Source organism: Lactuca serriola, chromosome 5 (genome assembly GCF_051521515.1).
Source record: "Lactuca serriola cultivar US96UC23 chromosome 5, Lser_US96UC23_V15, whole genome shotgun sequence".
Taxonomy (NCBI): Eukaryota; Viridiplantae; Streptophyta; class Magnoliopsida; order Asterales; family Asteraceae; genus Lactuca; species Lactuca serriola.
In genome coordinates, this window is record NC_136412.1 from 361,982,151 (window position 1) to 362,001,092 (window position 18,942).

General features: G+C 34.9%; 2 protein-coding genes, 2 long non-coding RNA genes and 4 other non-coding genes across 8 annotated transcripts; 2 read left to right on the forward strand and 6 right to left on the reverse strand.

Annotated features, from left to right (window-relative positions):
• Nucleotides 1-2,389: 2,389 nt before the first annotated feature.
• On the forward strand, nucleotides 2,390-5,475 carry APG3 (Peptide chain release factor 1). Its single transcript, XM_079004104.1, has 14 exons — nucleotides 2,390-2,579; nucleotides 2,687-2,743; nucleotides 3,327-3,407; nucleotides 3,490-3,547; nucleotides 3,623-3,726; nucleotides 3,793-3,844; nucleotides 3,923-3,972; nucleotides 4,101-4,166; nucleotides 4,248-4,412; nucleotides 4,479-4,551; nucleotides 4,688-4,820; nucleotides 4,923-5,028; nucleotides 5,108-5,191; nucleotides 5,267-5,475. The coding sequence occupies exons 1-14, from the start codon at nucleotides 2,421-2,423 to the stop codon at nucleotides 5,336-5,338; spliced, it is 1,260 nt and encodes a 419-aa protein (XP_078860230.1). The 5' UTR covers nucleotides 2,390-2,420; the 3' UTR covers nucleotides 5,339-5,475.
• A 260-nt stretch (nucleotides 5,476-5,735) lies between these two features.
• LOC145055721 (uncharacterized) lies at nucleotides 5,736-7,145 on the reverse strand. The gene is made up of 2 exons (XR_013685316.1): nucleotides 6,977-7,145; nucleotides 5,736-6,173 (listed from the first exon to the last, which is right to left on the reverse strand). It is a non-coding gene; the product is annotated as an uncharacterized LOC145055721 (long non-coding RNA).
• Nucleotides 7,146-11,764: 4,619 nt separating this feature from the next.
• Nucleotides 11,765-14,972, forward strand: LOC145055722 (Cation efflux family protein). Its single transcript, XM_079004105.1, has 12 exons — nucleotides 11,765-12,211; nucleotides 12,471-12,540; nucleotides 12,771-12,868; nucleotides 12,990-13,111; nucleotides 13,191-13,306; nucleotides 13,374-13,470; nucleotides 13,531-13,615; nucleotides 13,758-13,820; nucleotides 13,895-14,000; nucleotides 14,094-14,212; nucleotides 14,454-14,545; nucleotides 14,629-14,972. Exons 1-12 carry the CDS (start codon nucleotides 11,867-11,869, stop codon nucleotides 14,756-14,758), a joined length of 1,443 nt encoding a protein of 480 aa, XP_078860231.1. The 5' UTR covers nucleotides 11,765-11,866; the 3' UTR covers nucleotides 14,759-14,972.
• Nucleotides 14,973-15,155: 183 nt separating this feature from the next.
• On the reverse strand, nucleotides 15,156-15,262 carry LOC145056201 (small nucleolar RNA Z103). Its single transcript, XR_013685732.1, has one exon. It is a non-coding gene; the product is annotated as a small nucleolar RNA Z103 (small nucleolar RNA).
• Nucleotides 15,263-15,305: 43 nt separating this feature from the next.
• On the reverse strand, nucleotides 15,306-16,106 carry LOC145055723 (uncharacterized). Its single transcript, XR_013685317.1, has 2 exons — nucleotides 16,019-16,106; nucleotides 15,306-15,568 (listed from the first exon to the last, which is right to left on the reverse strand). It is a non-coding gene; the product is annotated as an uncharacterized LOC145055723 (long non-coding RNA).
• Nucleotides 15,444-15,545, reverse strand: LOC145056200 (small nucleolar RNA Z103). The gene has a single exon (XR_013685731.1). It is a non-coding gene; the product is annotated as a small nucleolar RNA Z103 (small nucleolar RNA).
• LOC145056216 (small nucleolar RNA Z155) lies at nucleotides 15,713-15,791 on the reverse strand. Its single transcript, XR_013685747.1, has one exon. It is a non-coding gene; the product is annotated as a small nucleolar RNA Z155 (small nucleolar RNA).
• LOC145056205 (small nucleolar RNA R41) lies at nucleotides 15,859-15,953 on the reverse strand. Its single transcript, XR_013685736.1, has one exon. It is a non-coding gene; the product is annotated as a small nucleolar RNA R41 (small nucleolar RNA).
• Nucleotides 16,107-18,942: the final 2,836 nt, after the last annotated feature.

The window sequence follows — 18,942 nt, forward strand, 5'->3', positions numbered from 1 at the left end:
ACATTATCGCGTTCTGATGGGTTTGAAATGAATGAATGATGTTTCTTTTGGCTTTTAAAATGAAATTTCACTTAGTAATATTTAGGACGTTACACAGGTCCCATACACCATGTTCTGATTTGAGGCCCAACAAAACTGATTGCGACTTTTACCACATTGAGATCGATCTTGATTATTGTTGTAGTTGTCTTCGTGTCCTCCACGATCCTGATTGTTGTAGTTACTGCGACTGTGGCTTGAATTGTCGTTACTAGTTTCGTTGGAATAGAGAGCATGTAGTGTGTTTGGGTGAATGTTGAGGCCTAATTGAGCCATAAATTGTTGAAGAGACTGCAACGTGTATGGATAAATCGAAGACAGACAATTTGATATGGTAGCTTTAAAGGCCTGCATATATGGTGGAGATGGAGTATTCTTTCGGAGTAAACAATCATGATCACCCAACAATCCATACAGATCTGAAAAGGTGATAGGGTTCTCCCTGCCAAGCAAGGTGAACTTGAGGCGAGAGTATTCTTCTCGTAACCCTAAAATAACAAGCATCACCAGATCTTATTCATCTATTGGTTTGCCGATGTTTGCTAATGCGGCAGAGTACTCCTACGCTTTGGTAAGGTAGGCAGTAGAGGTCTCATCACCTTTCATCTCAATTTTAAGAAGTTATGTCTTAAGAGTATATTCTATGGAGGATTTATGTGGGGCGTATGCTCATTCCAGATATAGCCAAAGATAATGAGAAGTTGTACCATATACATGTCGAAAGGCAGCCTCAAAAATTGTGTACATGAGTAACATTCAGACGTAGGTATCATTCGACAACCGGATCAAGTAACTAGGGTTAGGAATGGGTGCAACATCTTTTTCTGTTGATGGTATTGTGGTAGTGGGTCGACGAATTGTGTCATCGATATAGTCGAGTAAGCCATTGGTGAGGAAAAAAGGTTGAATCATAGCTTTCCAATTCCTATAGTTTGTAGGAGATAGAGTAAAGCTGAATTTGCGATAGTTGTGTGTTGTTTTATCTTTAGAAGAAAAATGTGTGAGAGTCTTTATAGAAGCAACAGAGGTGACGCTGATCGGAGGTAGAAGAGGGCGTGACAGTACCTTCGTGAATAGTAGTCGCTTGAACAGTAGTCTCGTGAACAATGCCTTTGTGAACAGTGATTTTGAGAGGAGAGGGCAGCGACAGATTCTAGGGTTTTGTGAGGTCTTCGGCTGGCTCTAATACCATAATAATATGGTATGAATTGTATATGTATTGTGTATTCTGAATGATAATTACACAAGTATATATAAGCCTCTAAGTTACACATTTATCCCTCTAACTATACACTTATAATAAATATCGCATAGTCTAATACATAAGGTGTGTATTTTTGGCTGAATGTTTTGTTAATTTTTTATATAGATATAAGTTATTAATGAAAATTACATCGTCTGTCTCTGCATGCCAGTTTTGTGATTGATAACGACGATTCCATTAAAAGAGACAAACGACATAATGGTGGTGATTCACTAAGAGGATGTGGATTGTTAGATTCTCCGCAGAAGTTTGCAATTGTGTAGGTTAATTTAAGATGTCATTGACGAATGAGTTTGGTTTTAGCATTTTAGAATACTTGACAATGTATCATATGATAAATTTCATTATAAATGTTTATTTGGTTTCCACCAAACATATATTTGTTATCAGCATTTGTATTGATATTCTTGGTTGATTAGAACAATAAAAAGTTTGAAGTTTCTTCCTAGATACCGAACATGTGTTTGTTTTCGGCACTATTAATTGTATTCTTGATTGAGTAGAACGTTTTAAATTTGCTGCAATTTGTTATAAAGGTATAATATATACTGGTATAAATTATAATTTAATTGTATGGTTGATTGAGTAAAATTTGGAGTTCCTTTTGCGTGACCAAACATAAATTTATTGGGAGCATTGGTAAGGACATTCCTTGTTCGGTATAATGCATCGAAGATATCTGTGTTGAGAACATTGGTAATAGTAGTCTTGTTTGAGTTAGAACATTTGATTTTTTTTTCCTACACCTAACATATTTTGTTTTAAATAGGGATATATTTTGGTATATCTTATAATTAAATGGTATTTTTTGTTGAGAAGATTGTCGTAATGACATAATGTGATTTTAAGAAAAATTCTTAAAATGACAAGAAATTAGTGAGCTTATCAAAATCAAGTCTTTACTTGTAAGTTGTAATGCGATTATGCGAAAGAATAACAACTACACGAATACACGATGAATAGGCTACCGGCCCCATAGTCCAAGCAAAGTTGTATGCGACGGCCCATAACTAATACCGGGTTCGGATCCAAGTTTTATCCGTACTGGATCCGGCCAGGAGCTCACTTTATCCGTTCAAAGCCATTGACGGCTCACAAGAGAGCTCTGTGTCCAGTAATGGTGTTTCTGTTAGCCATGAATATCCAAATGACCACGACTCGAAGCATCTCTTCAATTTCATCACAATTTTGCCCTCGTTTCGAGCTACCGCAAAAGTTCTTATCCGTTCGGCCTTTGCGATATCACAAACCTCTTACGAGAATCGTTTGCATGGCGGTAAAGTTCGAATTTTGTTTGATGTTTCTTTTTAGAAGCAGAAGATAGGGGTTTGTTGATTATTTGGTCTATGTTATTGATATTTGTGTTTTGTGTGGTGATTTTAGGAGCCTTATCTTCTGAAAAAACTCGAATCAGCTGAGAAAACTTGGAAAGAACTATCGGTAATTCTATGTTATCATTCGATGCATCTGTGTGTCAAAGTATCATATGTTTATGTATATTCTTCCGGGAATTAGGGCAGAACTGATTGCGTTGTCAGTTGTTTAAGCACAACAATGCTTCGAAATAGAACGCAAATTGATAAGAAGAAATCCACCAGAAAAAGAATGGAGAAATGCTTTTAAAGAGAGCTAGCTGTCAACTAGTACTGTGTTGAATGAATGTCAAAACGAGTCTCTTCAGAATCCCTGAGAATAGATTCATGTTATTAATGTGTAGCAGGAGGGTCCCGATTTTTTTAATGGCTTTTATGAGCAGTAATAGAGAAGCTATTCATACCAAAGGCTGTCGAGTAATAGGTAGTATTTATTAACCTGTAATGGGCAGTAGGTGTACAAGAGTCAAAAGTAGAGGAAAACCTTGGTGCAAATATAGATAAATGATATTGTTTCTAGCACAACAAAAGCTGTTGGAAACAGTCTGCACATATTTATTTTGACATTTCTAGATTGTTATTATTATCTATATTTTGACTAAAAATTTCATGCCCTCATTATATTTATGTTAATGACAATCTTGACATAGGTTAAGCTAGCAGATCCGGATGTGGTTTCAAATCCTAGTGAGTACCAAAAGCTGGCACAATCTATGTCTGAACTCAATGAGGTAATGTGAAGTACATCATAATTCATACACACCCAAATAGCTCTTCTTTCAACCACGATTGCCAAATGCTTTGAACTTGTAGGTTGTAGCAACATACAAAGGATTCAAGGAGTGTGAGAAACAACTTGAAGAGTCCAAAGGTTTGGTTCACTATGTTGTCCCTGTTTATGAGTTGGATCTGTTTGCCAAGTGGTTACCTTTTTTTTCTTTGTCAGTTTTGTCAAAAGATGCCGATGTAGATGAAGAGATGGCTGAGATGATAGCTTCTGAAATTGAATCTTTATCTGAGCAGCTTAAATTGTTTGAGGAGAAACTTAAGGTATTGTCTGAATTTGATTTTGATTAGTTGCTGTAGTGTTGATGGATACTTGGTCTGTTGTGATAGATGCTGTTGATTCCAAGTGATCCTTTGGATTCTAGGAACATATTGCTTGAAGGTGTGTTATTTAGCAAATACTATAAACTATAGGTTTGGTAAAATGTTGAAGTAATAAAATGTTGTTGTTATTTTGCAGTTAGGGCTGGTACAGGTGGCGAAGAGGCTGGACTGTGGGCTGCTGACCTTGTAGGTACTGCATAGAAACATAATAATAATAATAATAATAATAACATGGGTCAGATGAGAGATGTGTTTTTGGGCATTAATAATATATGCTTATGCATGCTAACTTATGAATTCATATAATAATATAGGTTCGTATGTACCAGAGGTACTCTGAAAGAAACTCATTGAAATACACCCCACTTTCATGCTCCGAGGTATAATACATACATACATACATATTGTTTTTGCATTTTATAAGTTTGAGATGGAAGTGTTTTGATTAATATAATGATAAGGCTGAAAGAGGAGGATTCAAGACGTATGTGATGGAAGTGAAAGGTGCACGTGTATATAGTAAACTGAAATATGAATCAGGTGTCCATAGGGTTCAGCGTGTTCCTCAAACAGAAGCCCAAGGTCGTATTCACACATCAACCGCCACTGTGGCCATCATGCCAGAGGTAGATTGATGATTGTGCCACTGCCACGTCAGCTTAGCTTTTATAATCAGTGATTTCTGGTTTCAGGCTGAAGAGGTGGATGTGGTGATTGATCCAAAAGAAATTGAACTTACGACTGCAAGGTCTGGTGGTGCTGGAGGTATTATTATTATTATTATTATTATTAAGTCAACAAACATAATAATAATAATATAATATTTCATGTAATGAAAAAAGTAGGTTGCTATTTTGGTTCGGTTGAGTTGAGTCATGTGATTTTTGATTTTACTTTGCAGGTCAGAATGTGAATAAGGTTGAAACAGCAGTGGATCTTTTCCACAAGCCAACTGGAATCAGAATCTTTTGCACAGAAGAAAGGAGTCAACTTAAAAATAAAAACCGGGCGCTTCAAATGTTAAGAGCAAAACTGTAAGAAATTATAATAATAATAATAATCCAATTATAAATATATATAATAATAATTAATAATCCATGATTTTTTTTTCTTTTTCTTTTGAATTTTGATTGTAGGTATGACATCAAACTAAAGGAACAACAGGAGTCTCAAAGAAATGAAAGAAAATCTCAGGTTGGTAGTGGTGCACGCTCAGAAAAGATCCGCACATACAACTACAAGGTATTATAATTTCTTTTAATATTTTTTTGAAAATGACACAAGTTGTTGTAGTCTTAACAAATCTTTATTCCTTAAACAGGACAACCGGGTTACTGATCACAGATTGAAGATGAATTTCGAGCTCACTTCATTTCTTGATGGTGACATTGAGACTGCAATTCAGGTTAGCTAATTTAAATTAATTTCCAGTTTCAAAATCTATGATTTTATTTATGTTGTTGTTGTTGTGTGGGTGCAGTCTTGTATTTCTATGGAGCAAAGGGAATTACTGGAAGAGCTTGCGGATTCAGTAGGAGCTGCAACCACCTAGTGACTTCCATTTTTTGGTTAAACAAAATCCAAATTATGCGTGTCTTGTTTCATGTAAAAATAGGAGGCTATGGATACGTTTTTGTACCACTTAATTTCTTTTTTTTACACATATCTAACTATATTGGTCATCAGAAAGCTGCATCCATACTCAACTTATTTGCAATCCTGCTAAAAACCACACAGACAGACAGACAGACAGATATTTAGGGATGTTTTGGGTTTGTGTTTTTTTTTTTTTAGAAACACACACACACACACACATGCTTTTTGATGTAAGTGTTCATTAGCAGTTTTTACACGGTGGCAAAATAGAATTTATAAAAAACAAGTGTAAAATAGAATTTATAAAAAACAAGTGTTTCAATCAGTTTATACGGTGTCAAAATGCTATTAGCTGATAAACAACATCTTTAATACTTTGTATTTGCTAAAACTGTTTATACATCTACAATCACAAAAAGGAGAAGAGCATGCTCTTATAATTTGATCTATTTGTTTTCTTACATATAATATAGATATTTATCTTTAATCATTTGTAATAATCTTTTTGACAAAAAATATTACATAAATAGCATCAATTCTTCTTTCCCCAAGGATTTTAAAGTTAAAAAACAACACGGACTTTTGAGCTTTGACTTTTTGTAAGTTTGAGCTTTGAGTCTTCTTGAATATGTCTATATGTTTCAGAAGGCAATGAATCTTGAGACATCTATATGAAACAGAAGCAGGAGGCCAACTTTGACAACTTCAGAAAAAGCAGCAACATTCCATTCCATTCCATATGGCAGCAGTAAAACACCAAACTGTAATTAATGGCAACCAACTTTGAGAAACTGCAAGGATTACAAAAATATCAGATTTTAACAAATTATGAACTTTTAAGATTAGTTAACAATACTTATCCAATAAAAAACTCTGTAAAATGCTTTCACAATAACTCCATAGATAGACATCTTTTGTCCTTTCAGTTGAAAGATTGATAAAATTGTATGTGCTTGTTTTAAGTAAAAGTTGATGGAGAAAATCATGTATAAATTCCAAGGGTCCATCTCCATAGCATTGTTCTTATCAGAAACTATCCAATTAATGCAGAGCATTAGAAGGAAAAGGGTCCAAAGAAAAGCAATGTTGATTGTTGATTCTTTTGATGTTACAAATAATTAAACAAGTTGATGGTTTAAGAACAAAAGTCATCCATCGCCAAATTTCCCAGAACAGAAAGAGATGGTCGCAAACAACAGTAATAAAAAAGATCGGGAGTTGGGGTTTGATGGGAGGGAGGATAGACAGTAGAGCCCAAGTCCATGGATGAGTAAAGGTTTCACACCATCTTTATCCAGTCAATAGCGTTGCCGGTTGCTGGCTCTGATAAGTCAGCTCGTACGCCACAGGCACTCCTGAGCCTGGGTGAAACAGATATTCTAGTGACGCACTCTCTTCAGGACTTGAAGACCGCGCCACCAGCGCACGGTTGTGTCTTGCACTCGGGCCCCCCGTTAATTATTTATACCGTGGATCCTTACCGACACCATTCAAAGAGACTGACTGACGACCGCTATGCGAACCTCATACTTCCCTTTGGACTCGGGCGTCGCTTGTGCCCCTCCACCCACCAAGGAATCCCCTCCAAACCCACCTTAATGCCCCCACTTGGGTAACAGACTCGCGTAACCAAGTCCGGCGATCATCAAGTTCGAACAGTGTTTATAAACCCTAATAAGCTCTTCTCCCTAGGCGATATGGGACGATAAGTTTTACTTTTTTTAGAAAGATGTATCCATCTTTTCCTTTTTATTTTTCTATCACCTCTTTTTTTTTTTCTCTTTTTCATAATACAGTTACTTTAGTTTTAAAAAATAAATATTAATAAAATTGGAAATTACATAATTAAAAAAAAAAACAAGATTTTAAAAAAAAAAAAGACCAAGCACAAAACAATCCACGAGGAAATATTTTTGATAGATCACTTTCCTCATCTTCAAAGCAAATTGGAAGATGTATCCCAAAAAATGATCGGTGATTTGCATAACCTTAAGCTTTAAGCGAAATTTTATTTGTATTTTTATCATCTAGTTTTTTTCATTGATGATATTATTTTTTTTTAAATGTCAAACATTCAACAAAATTTAATTTTGTATCAATGAAATATCTTTATCTTTTCCTCATATTCGTTGCCAAAATCTGATGCATTTGAAGAAGACCCGTGCCCCTTCCTTTTTGATTTGTCTTGCCCATCAACCGAATAATTTCTTATAACTCGAGTTTGTCATTGATGCGACATCGACTCCAACCACCTGCTCTGAGGAGATGCTTCTACGCCAGAGACGGATTTGCGAGGTCACAACAAAGAGATACGTTAGAGTCGCCCCAGGGACTGTGCCCCGGGAGCGAACTCCGACGATCAAGTTAGATCAGCTGGTAGATCTGAGATGGTCCTCCATAGCTGGAGAGAACCATCTTAGTGTTGGTGGTGGTGTATGGTGGCTAACGGCGGCAGGTGGCGGTTGAGCCACCCGACTGGAGTATAGTGTAGTGGCTGAGTCGTAGGGGAAGTCTGGTGGTGGCTAAGCCACTTGAGGAAGAATCTAGGGAAAGGTCCTCCTTCATGGAGGAGGCACTATTCTATTTATAGGGGAAAACTAGGTCAAAGGGAATTAGGTCAGGCCTTGGGCTAAACCAATTCAGGACCAACTAGCAATGAGCTAGGCAAGGCCACCCAGAGGCGTCGGGAAGGGCTGGCGAGTGCGCCCCAGGCAAGGCTGGCGGGCGCGCACCAGGAAAGGTTGGCATGGGAGCGCCAGGTCGGGCTGGCAGGAGAGTCCCTAGCACGGCTGATAAGGGAGCGCCACGCAAGGCTGGCAAGGGAACGCCAGACAGGGCTGGCAGGAGCGCGCCAGGCCAAGCTGGCGCTCTAGATCAGTCTAGGACATGCTAATGGACCATATATCATCAAGTCCCCCCAGTCTGATGTTATTGGTACGCGGCCAATGATATCGGACTGGACTTAGTCATATAAACCGTATGTCGTCAAGTCCCCCTAGTCTAATGCGATTGGGTTGCTGACAATCGGATCGAACTGGATAAAGCACCAATGCATTAAATAATAGAGAAAATGACCGAACCTCGACCACGAGAGCCGTGGGGTTGTGCGAAGAGCCAACCATTGCTTATGCAGCTTGAGCTGACTTGATACTCCTTTCTTTCGAGGAGTGCGAGCCGATCGGCGTGATGCATCGCAATTATTGCTGGCAATATTTTGTAGAGTGGGGCTGCTAAAGAGCGTTACGCGACTATGATGTCGATAGAATGTCGGGTCGGGGTAGCTAAGAACCGTAACCTCGCCACACAGTTTCTAAGACCGTTGCTGAGCTCCGAAGTCTGTAAATAAATACAACACACTTGGTCCATGATTCTTGCGTTCCAGTCACAACTGAAAGTTGTTAATAGAAATAGACGCTCTGAGCGTTGTGCGCGCACCCCGGTGAGGGGGACGAGACCCGCAGCCAACACCAGGTGGGGAGTTATATTTCTATGCCCGCCAAATGAGAACTTTGAGTGACTGGTCAATGGTTCACACTTTGCAAGGCCCCTGTAAATGCTTTACAGTCCGAGCTTTTCTCCGCGAGTTTGTTGTTGGCGCACTATGAGTATCGCAGACCTAGAGGGATTATCTGAAAAGACAACTCGATCAAATAGTTAATATTTTTTCTTGAAATAATAAGTCGATTCATACTGCTCGTCACGATTGTTTCTAAACGCTTCACGAGTGGTGGTAGTACACTACTCTCCTCCTTCCCCCCTTTTTTTCTTGAAAATGTCGCGAGAGTTCGAGTCGCAACGCATTCTGTTGAGCGGAGCTTGCAGTGCGCGAGTATCAAATTGCTGATTTTTGGTTTGCAAAATCGGGTCATTTTTTGTATTGTGGAGGTAGTCGTATCAGACTATGGTGCATAGGCAAGGCTGTTATAAGAATACACAACGAGGTTGTTTTCTATGATAATAGACAACCGGACTATTGCTATGAGCCAGACAGCATAGATGTTGATGGATTATTAGGCGAAATGAAACCCCTAAATGTCTAGTCAATCTTTTAACGGATTATTAGGCGAAATAATTTCTCCTTGATAATCTTGGACTAGGATATGTGAGGATCGGTAGGAATAGATATGTAGGAATATAAGCCAATATGGATTTAGTATGGCAGCGATTGGTTTTGCGGGTTTGATAATTAAAGAATATTATCGTATCAATACTGTGGGGTTGAAATCCCTATGTATCTTACCAGGTTTCCCTAACATGACCCACTCAGTTCATATGCATCACAGGTATCAAGACTTAAGCCACTGGAACTTGATTATCATGTTGAGTGATTAAGAGACAGCCTGCAATAGTATTCAGGACCACTAGGTCTTTACGTTGTAACTTATGTATATGTATTGATTATGACATCCTTGGGTTTTTACATTTTGGAAACAAACATTTGTAATCAAAATGATTTTTTCATACTGGGATTTTCTGCAAATATAAATAAATGATTTTTAAAGCGTAAAGAAAAGTTTTAATTTGTGTTGAAAATTATAGAATGTCACATAATCCTTGATTACTCGTCCCCATATCTGATATCAATGCAAGGTATTCGTCATGAACTGCCTGCGTAGGGTATTTACCATAAAATCCTTGCTCTAAAATATAAAACAAGAACGCTTGAATTACATCTTCATCAGATAACTCATTAAGTGGATTACACGTTAGTAACTTTCATCGAGTCCAACACCAAGAGAAATGGAAACATGTGATTTCTGAATTGTGTGGACAATAAACGAGTCATAAATTACTCATCGAACCGCAAGCTTCTAACAAAGTAGAAAACTCTTTTATAAAAACCAGAGCCAGTAGTCGTTTATCGAAAATTGCAACGCCTCAACATAAGATCGAGGATTCGTCACTACCTCCTTGTATAACAAGTAATGATAGATTTTCCTATGTTTCGGACTACAGTCTGAACGTGTTTACGTATTTCAGACTAGTTCTATGAATTCCAGACTATTTATTCGCAATTTGAAATGTTCCAAGATATGTTTTCTAGGTTTTTACTTAGACTAACAGGTCATAATACAAATATTATTCACACAAAAAATCTACATACCACCTACAACTACTTTAAACAGAATATGCCCTTTAATAAAGTACAAACAAGACACATAATTCTAGGAATCACATAACAATTGAAAACCTAAATTCTATGATTGAAATAACTACACATACCCATAGAGCATCGAGCTCTTCGCTATCAAACGACATCCTTTAGAAAATAGTAAGTCTAAAATGTGTTTTTTTGCACCTCTAAAACGTATGATGGAGAGAATCTCATTAGTCCTAAATACACTTACAGAGTGATTGTCCGAAATGTTATATATATGAGGGACCATAATAACAGATTGTGTTAATGATGTGAGTGACCCAATGAATAACGATTTCAAATATAACATTACAAAATACGTTGTTATTTTGCAAAACATATAAACACTTGATTACTTAAAAAAAGCAAAAATTGGTATTTAATTTTCTTTATTTTGGTGATTACTAACCAGACTAATTTTTTTAGGGTTAATGTCATTTTAAACCAACGAACTTATCTCATTTTTTTTAAAAGGTGATCAATGTTATTTTTTTTTAGCATTTTAGGACCATAAAGTCGAATTTTACCTACTAAAAAAGGTATGAAACTTTTTTTATCCAGGTTTTATAGGTAACAAAATAACATGCCTACATATGAAAGTAAAAGAAATTGGTGTTCCTGAGATTTATTACCTCCTAACTTTCCTTCCGATTTGGAAGGATTTGGAGAGAAAAAAAAATGTTTAACTTTTCTTCCACTTCTCTCTTCTTTTTATTTCTTTTCTCTCCTTACTTTCTTTTTTCTTCCCTTTTTTTCTTCCTTACAACTAGGGAACGGGGTGTTAAGTTGTGTCTAGTCAGTTGTCTCGCCTCTGATGCGTTAATTAGTCATCTAAGGGGGGTGTTTGGTTTGTCTTTTTGAGAGACAAAAGTTCTTTTTGGAAAAGTTACAAAAAATCAAGTTATTTTAACTTTTTCAAAAATCAGTTTGGTAGAAAAATTTTAAAAACTATCTTTGGATTTTAGATAAAAGGAAAATTGATTTTTGAAAAAGTTAAAATAACCTGATTTTTTATAACTTTTCCAAAAAGAACTTTTGTCTCTAAAAAAGACAAGCCAAACACCCTAAACAAAACCTGTTATAACAAGTTTAATAGATTGTTTAGCAGGTAAAATTCAATTTTATGCTTCTAGAATGTTAAAAAAATAAAAAATAAAAAATAACATTAGTGGCATTTTAAAACAAATGGACTTTCTTTTTTTATTTATTTATTTTTAAAATAGTGAAGAAAAAAAATCCAAAAGAACTGTTATCGAACGAGGCATGAATGTGCAAAGATGGCAGGGAAAACATTTGAAAGCATTTTCCTGCTAGAAAAATATCGGATTCCTTTATCGCTTTAGGAACATGGGATTCAGACCCTTGGGTGTAAATCTCCTCAAAAAATTTCACAATTCATCGGCACGATCCATTCCTCCATCATTTGCCCATAAGAAACCGGTGTACCCTTTGATTCCTCGGTTGTACGATCGATCTCCCCCCTACCCTGAAAATCATAGCTTAAAGATCTCTAAGAGGTGGCATGTCGGTCATTCTCATCACCACCACGAGCAAACCAGTGAAGAAGGCGAGAGGATTTTCAGGCTCGGACTACTCTCCGATATCGGGTTAACTGCCGGCAAAGTATTGACGGGTTATTTGTCCGGTAGCACCGCCATCATCGCCGATGCCGCTCATTCTCTCTCCGATGTGGTAATATTTAAATTCAGTAATTATCATTGCTTACTATGTTCTGACTTTCATGTCCACATAATAATGCGATGGGCAAAATCGATTTCAATTTTGTTGCAGCAAGTAGAGGATACACCAAACATGATTCGCTTCTGGCACTTGCTATAATAGATCTTGAATTTGAAATATGAAACTAATTTTGCGAAGAGTTAATTTATTTAGGCAGTATGTGGCATTTAATGAGAGAGTAAAAGCTAGTAATGTTTTTGATGTGATGCAGGTGCTTAGTGGTGTTGCTTTGGTATCATTTAGAGCTTCAAGGGTTCCCAAGGACAAAGAACACCCATATGGTCACTTTTGATTTGTACCGACTCTCTTCTCCTTTGATAAAATTTATTTGTGTTGCCTGATTGATTGTGTTTTCACTTTCAGTAACAAATAGTATTTGATGATGATATGTGTTTGAGTTTGAGATTCTGTAGTGGGATTAAGGATTTGAATAACAACATTAACATCTGTTTCACATTCACATTCGTTTAATTTATGTTTGTTATAATTTGCAAAGTAATTTGATTTTCAGGGCATGGTAAGTTTGAGACTTTAGGCGCACTTGGAATTTCTGGCGTGCTTTTAGTAACGGCTGGGGGTATTGCATGGCATGCTTTGGATGTTTTAGTGGTATATATAAATATATAATCCTGTTTTTCTTTTTTCTATGACATTGACAGATGCATCATTAATCATTAATAATAATAATAATAATAATATATAAGAAAGGTAATGAAATTTCATATTGCAGGGGGTATTGTACTCAGCAGCTTCTGATCAACATATAGGTGGGGGGCATGATCATGGGATTGACATGAATCATCCTGTGCTAGCTTTGAATACTACTATTGTTGCAATTGCTGTTAAAGAAGGGTCTGTACTCCTACTCTAATTCTGATAGATCCCTTGAGAGATGTTTTGAGTTTATGAATTCAATGGATGCAATGCACAGGTTATATTGGATAACAAAGAGGGCAGGAGAGAGGTCTGGCAGTGGATTGATGAAAGCAAATGCATGGCATCATCGTGCAGATGCTGTTTCATCACTTGTTGCTCTTATAGGGGTTGGTAAGAAACATTAAGCACTTTGATTTTAACATATGAAAAATGGGTATTCATTCATTCATTCATTCAGGTGGATCTATTGTTGGGGTGAGGTTTCTTGATCCCCTTGCTGGGCTTGTTGTCTCTGGCATGATACTAAAGGCTGGACTCCAAACTGGTTACGAGAGGTAATATTATATTTAACAAATTGTACCGAGGACTAGAAACCTATTAAATCCTTTGTCCAGTATTTTGGAGCTGGTGGATGCTGCAATACCATCTCATCATTTGGACCCAATCAGAAAGACAGTGTTACAAGTCAAAGGAGTGGAGGTAAGTTGTCTCTGGCATCTTATTCTTGACCTGTTTGTTGTATACTTTGGTCTGATATATATATATATATATATATATATATATATATATATATATATATATATATATATATATATATATATATATATAACATATTACACAGGGATGCAGACACATTAGGGGAAGGAGAGCTGGTTCGTATCTGTATCTTGATGTAAAGATCCAGGTGACTTACCTACCTCATACTTACATACAGATACAATGATAGGGATTGTTTGTTTGATTGCATTGAACTTGCAGGTTGATCCCTTGTGTAGTGTGAGAACAGCACATGAAATTGGTGAAACTGTTCGTTACCAGATTCAGAATTGCCATCCTCAAGTCTCCGAAGTCTTCATACACTTGGGTATATTATGTTACTTGATTATTGCATACTTTATAACTAAAAATAAACTAGGATTCTTTTCTTTTATTTACTTGTTGATGTTTGACTTTGCAGAGCCTAACAATAAACTTTCTCAGCCTACTACTACTACTACTCATGTTCATGTCCAGCAACAACAAGAAAATAGGATTGAAGAAATGATTACTGATATGCTCACTTCCAACTTCTCTCAGGTATATTTGTTCACCCTTTTTTTTTATATATGAAAGTAATGTTTTTGATTCTCTAATGGGTTCCAGAAAAATACATATCCAAGTCTCAGGATGAGTTTGTGTTTAAAAATTTGATCAAGCATTTTTGAGAAATGATATGACTATATGCTTTATTTGTGAAAATTATTTTAGAATGGTTATGATTAGGATTTGTTGTGTTGTCAATTAATTAATGGTATATTCTTGTTTCGATTCGTCTCAGAAAATGAATGTGAAGCACGTAAGAAAACAGAAGTTGCAAGGCAAGATTTTGGTCCAAATCGAGGTTTCCATGCCACAAGATAAGACTATTAGGTATGATTTTTATTTTATCCAATTGCATAATAACAGTAATTAGTAATTAAATATACTAACTGGTTATGTTCTGATTACAACAGTGATGCAATCAAAGTGGCAGAAGAAGCCAAGCGCCATATCTTGCAGTCGCTGGACACCTCCGACTCTAACCCTAACCCTAACCCTATCCCTACGCAGGTTCAGGTTACCTTCATCTTGCAACTTGCATAATGAGTCCCCATGAAATGAATCGTCGTCAATAAAGAACCAGATTTAGTTTCAATTGTCACCAATGCCAGATCATTTCAATGAAAAAAAGAGTCGCGATAGACAACAGAATTACAAAACTTTTTGATTAAAATATGTACTTTTGTTGTAAATTTTTTTACACAAGCAAAACCAGTTATTACAATTGTCACGATTTCATTAACTTTTTTTTTTACAATTAGAGTTTGTTTTGCATTTAATTTGGATTTGTAACATGATTATTATCTTATGGTAAAAATGTGTTCACTTCACCATTTAGATTTGCCACCCGGCAATTTTTTTTTTTGCTGAGGCGGTGTTAAAGTGGACACCGTTCAGTCATCACTGTCTCAAGATAACTATCGACACGGAAAAATAAAAAGTGGATCAGATTTCTGGCTTGGATTCTTCTAATAATTTAGAAGAATATTTAAATAGCGCACAGTATAATCAGCTTCGATCATCTGGGGAAATAATCATCATTTCCACCTTTTATTCAACACAATATACAGTTCTTATGAATCCAACAAAATTAACAAAAACAAGTCAGGATTAACTTGGTTACTGCTTTACGAATACACCATCAAATATTTGTCGTCCACAAGTACTTTTCGACTTTAAAAAGGCATTTTGTTTAAAATACAAATTAAATAGACAAATTGGAAAATAGACGGATCAGATTTCTGGCTTGGATTCTCCGAAAAGGAGAATGTTTAAATAGCGCACAGTATAATCAGATTCGATCATCTGGGGAAATAATCATCACTTCCATCATTTCCCTTTTTAAACATAAACCTAATAAATCAACTCTGGGAAAATTACTTTCATCTTTAAATACAAATCCAAAATCCAGAAGACGTTAAATAAATTATTAATAATAAAAACCAATAAACTTCAGAACTCTTAAATTTATGAAATAATAGAAACATAAGTTTAAACCATTGATCAGATAATTGTAGTCTGGAAGTATTTTTAGATCGACATTATGTTTTCCGACAACTTGCTCATCACCTCAATGTCAAAACTTAAAATCAATATACTATTAAATAAGAAAAAAAAACACAAATAAGATAATAAATAGTAGATGATGCTCAGAAGGATCCATTGGTAGTTTCTAATCACAAGGAGAAAATCAAGTTTTCCCTCATAAAATAGGTAGTTTTCAGCATCACTGCATCTCAACTTCGAGAGATTATTAACTAAAAAAAAATGAGACGAATCGAAAGCATGTTACAAAAGAGCTACCTTGACATCTGGTCAGCGATGCCGATGGGGATATGGAATGAATCGAATCGGTTGTGTGTATTTATTTATTTATAGTGTAGCTTGTGTATATCTGCGGCGGCTGTAATGTGTATAGTGTGTACGCTAGGGCACAAAAGAAAAACCAAAGTTATAGTTTATCACCTTCAAATATTAATGGTTGCTTTATACGCCCCCTTCATTCTTATGGTTAGGTACGTTTTAGTCCCATCAATATTTTCTATTTCAAAATCTCTTTAAAACCCTAACATATTTTTCCTTGAAGACGTTGTTGTTGAACATATCTAAATTTCTCTTTATCTTTCCCATTAATATTTTTTTCTCTAACTCATCATATGCAGAATGTTATCACTTAACATTTAAATGGGATTTTTGAAAATTGAGCGATCTTGAAACATAAACTTTTTCAAGATATCAATAATACACTTAATTGTACTTAAAAAAGGTTAATACCTTAAAAACCATTATTTATACACCCTCTTTTCGATTTAACCGTAATTTTATTTTTTGTTCTTCATTTGTCATTATATTTTAGAAAACGTTTCATTTTTGGACCATTGACCGGTCATCAACAGGTAATGATGACGTGTCAGGTTTGTATTTTTTTTTTTGTTTGTATTTAGCCCCAACATTTACGTATAAGTTTGTGTTTAGCTATAACATTTTTTTTGTTCCCCATTTGTCATTGTTTTTTAGACAAAATTTCGTTTTAGCCCTTAGCCAGTCACGAATAGATATTTTAAAACGTAATAACTTAAAATGGAAAAGGAAAAAAATAGAAGTAAGAGTTCACACTGTGACTTCTCCTTAAAGGCGATGTGTGTTACCTAGTAAGCCGATGACTCTTTTTTTGTATTATGAGTGTTTGTTGTATTTAAACTACACATGTGTTTTAAAATAAATAAAAAATATCTAGTGTAAGTCTTGAGTCTGTAATATCTAATAAACAATATGACATGCAAATCTTTAAGCTAATCAAAAATGTTAATTCATTCGTAACCCATCTAAAAACAATTGGTTATTTCTACTGACATATTTGTTGAGAAATTATATATTTCTAAATAGTCGAATATGTGCCTTCTTTTTAAGGGATGGGGCATGTTAGCTGGTAAGTTAATGGTTCTTTGTTTGGATTATCAGTGTTTGTTGTATTTAATTTAATGTACACATGTATTTTAAAATGAAGAAAAAAGACCTAGTGTATGTCTTGAGTCTGTGACATCTAATAAATAATATGACATGCTAATATAAAATTGTTAATTCATTTGTAACTCATCTAAAAAACAAATGTTTCTAATGATATTTGTTGAGAAACCAAAGGAATGAAAATACCTATTAATTACTAAGGGCTAAAATGAAAGTTTTTCTAAAAAAAAACAATGGCAAATGGGGTTAAATGAAAACTTATACCTAAATATTGGGGCTAAATGCAAATTAAGAAAAATTCAAAATCGACACATCATTATGACCTGTTGGTGACTGGTCAAGAGCCCGGAAATGAAATGTTTTCTAAAATATAATGGCAAATGAAGAACAAAAAATAAAGTTGGGGTTAAATTGAAACGAAGGCGTATAAATAATGGTTTTTAAGGCATTAACCCATTTAAAAACTATACGAATATTTATAGGTTGTTACAACATATATATATATATATATATATATATATATATATATATATATATATATATATATATATATATATATATATATATACTTTAATAAATAAATGTTCTTTTGTCACTTGTCACGCTCTTATTTAATTTGTCAAATATCATTTTGTAGTTATTTTTAATTAAATTTTTTTCCACATGTTATTTTATAAGTTTTTTTTAATTTTTTTAAATTCTACGTAATATTTTAATGTAATAATTGCAATAAAAATAATAATAAATAGATATCAATGTCATTAATGAACTTTCCTTTTAATTTAAAATTTCTCAAAATTAAACCTCATTAGTTTGTTTGTTTATTTATTTAAATTTAAAATATAAAAAATATTTTCATTATAATAATCATTATTTTTCTTATTTTCTTATAAATTTAAAGTTCTCAAATATTTAGACCTTTATATTTATTTTAATTTTTTAAATTAACTCATCTAATACATGGGTCTCACAACTAGTGTATGTGTGTGTATATATATATATATATATATATATATATATATATATATATATAGAGAGAGAGAGAGAGAGAGAGAAAGAGAGAGAAAAAGAGAGAAAAAAATAGAGAAAGGAAGAATCATTTGAGAACTCATAGTTTTCCGAGAACCTGAGAACTAAAAAAAGATCGTTAGATTAAAATAATAAAAGGGTGGCAGTTTTGTAATACTTGGGAAAAAAAGGACACGGGTCATCTAATTAAAATTAAATCAAGGGCATTTCAGGCATAAACAGGTCAAACCTTTTATCAGATCGACCCCTACCCTCCTTCTTTATCCCCCTTTGACCGTCTCTCTCTCCCCTTCGTCCTGCCTCTGGGAACACTCCGTAATCTCCATATCGCCGAATTTGTAACTAATGCTCCGATGATCAGTTGTTGATTTGTTGCTGCCAATCTCCTCGACGGATTTGTAACAAATTGTCGGATTCGTAACAGATCACCGGATGTGTAACAAATACATCGACCATCGGTTTTTTATATGATAAAAACTAAATTATCAGTCAACAATCTCTCTCGCTCTCGTGTTATTCATCGATTATCTCTTCTCTGCTCGCCTCCCTCCGCATATTAACAATTAGAAAACCTAATCGCTAGATTTAAAGGAAGTCGGTAATCTGATTTATTGCCCTAAACTTGCAATTGTACGACCACAGGATGCCTGCTTCTCATCTAACCTCATTTATTTCCAGCTCCACCTCAGGTTTTACCATTGCTTATCTAATTTATTTCCATAGAACACTAT

Bases quoted from the DNA above. Each gene is read 5' to 3' on its own strand.
- LOC145055722 (XM_079004105.1), top strand. From the start codon at position 11,867: ATGGGATTCAGACCCTTGGGTGTAAATCTCCTCAAAAAATTTCACAAT. The intron at 12,212-12,470 runs GTAATATTTAAA...GATGTGATGCAG, and splicing joins CTCATTCTCTCTCCGATGTG to GTGCTTAGTGGTGTTGCTTT. The intron at 14,001-14,093 runs GTATATTATGTT...TTGACTTTGCAG, and splicing joins CGAAGTCTTCATACACTTGG to AGCCTAACAATAAACTTTCT.
- APG3 (XM_079004104.1), top strand. From the start codon at position 2,421: ATGGTGTTTCTGTTAGCCATGAATATCCAAATGACCACGACTCGAAGC. The intron at 4,552-4,687 runs GTATTATTATTA...TTTACTTTGCAG, and splicing joins AAGGTCTGGTGGTGCTGGAG to GTCAGAATGTGAATAAGGTT. The intron at 5,029-5,107 runs GTATTATAATTT...TTCCTTAAACAG, and splicing joins TCCGCACATACAACTACAAG to GACAACCGGGTTACTGATCA.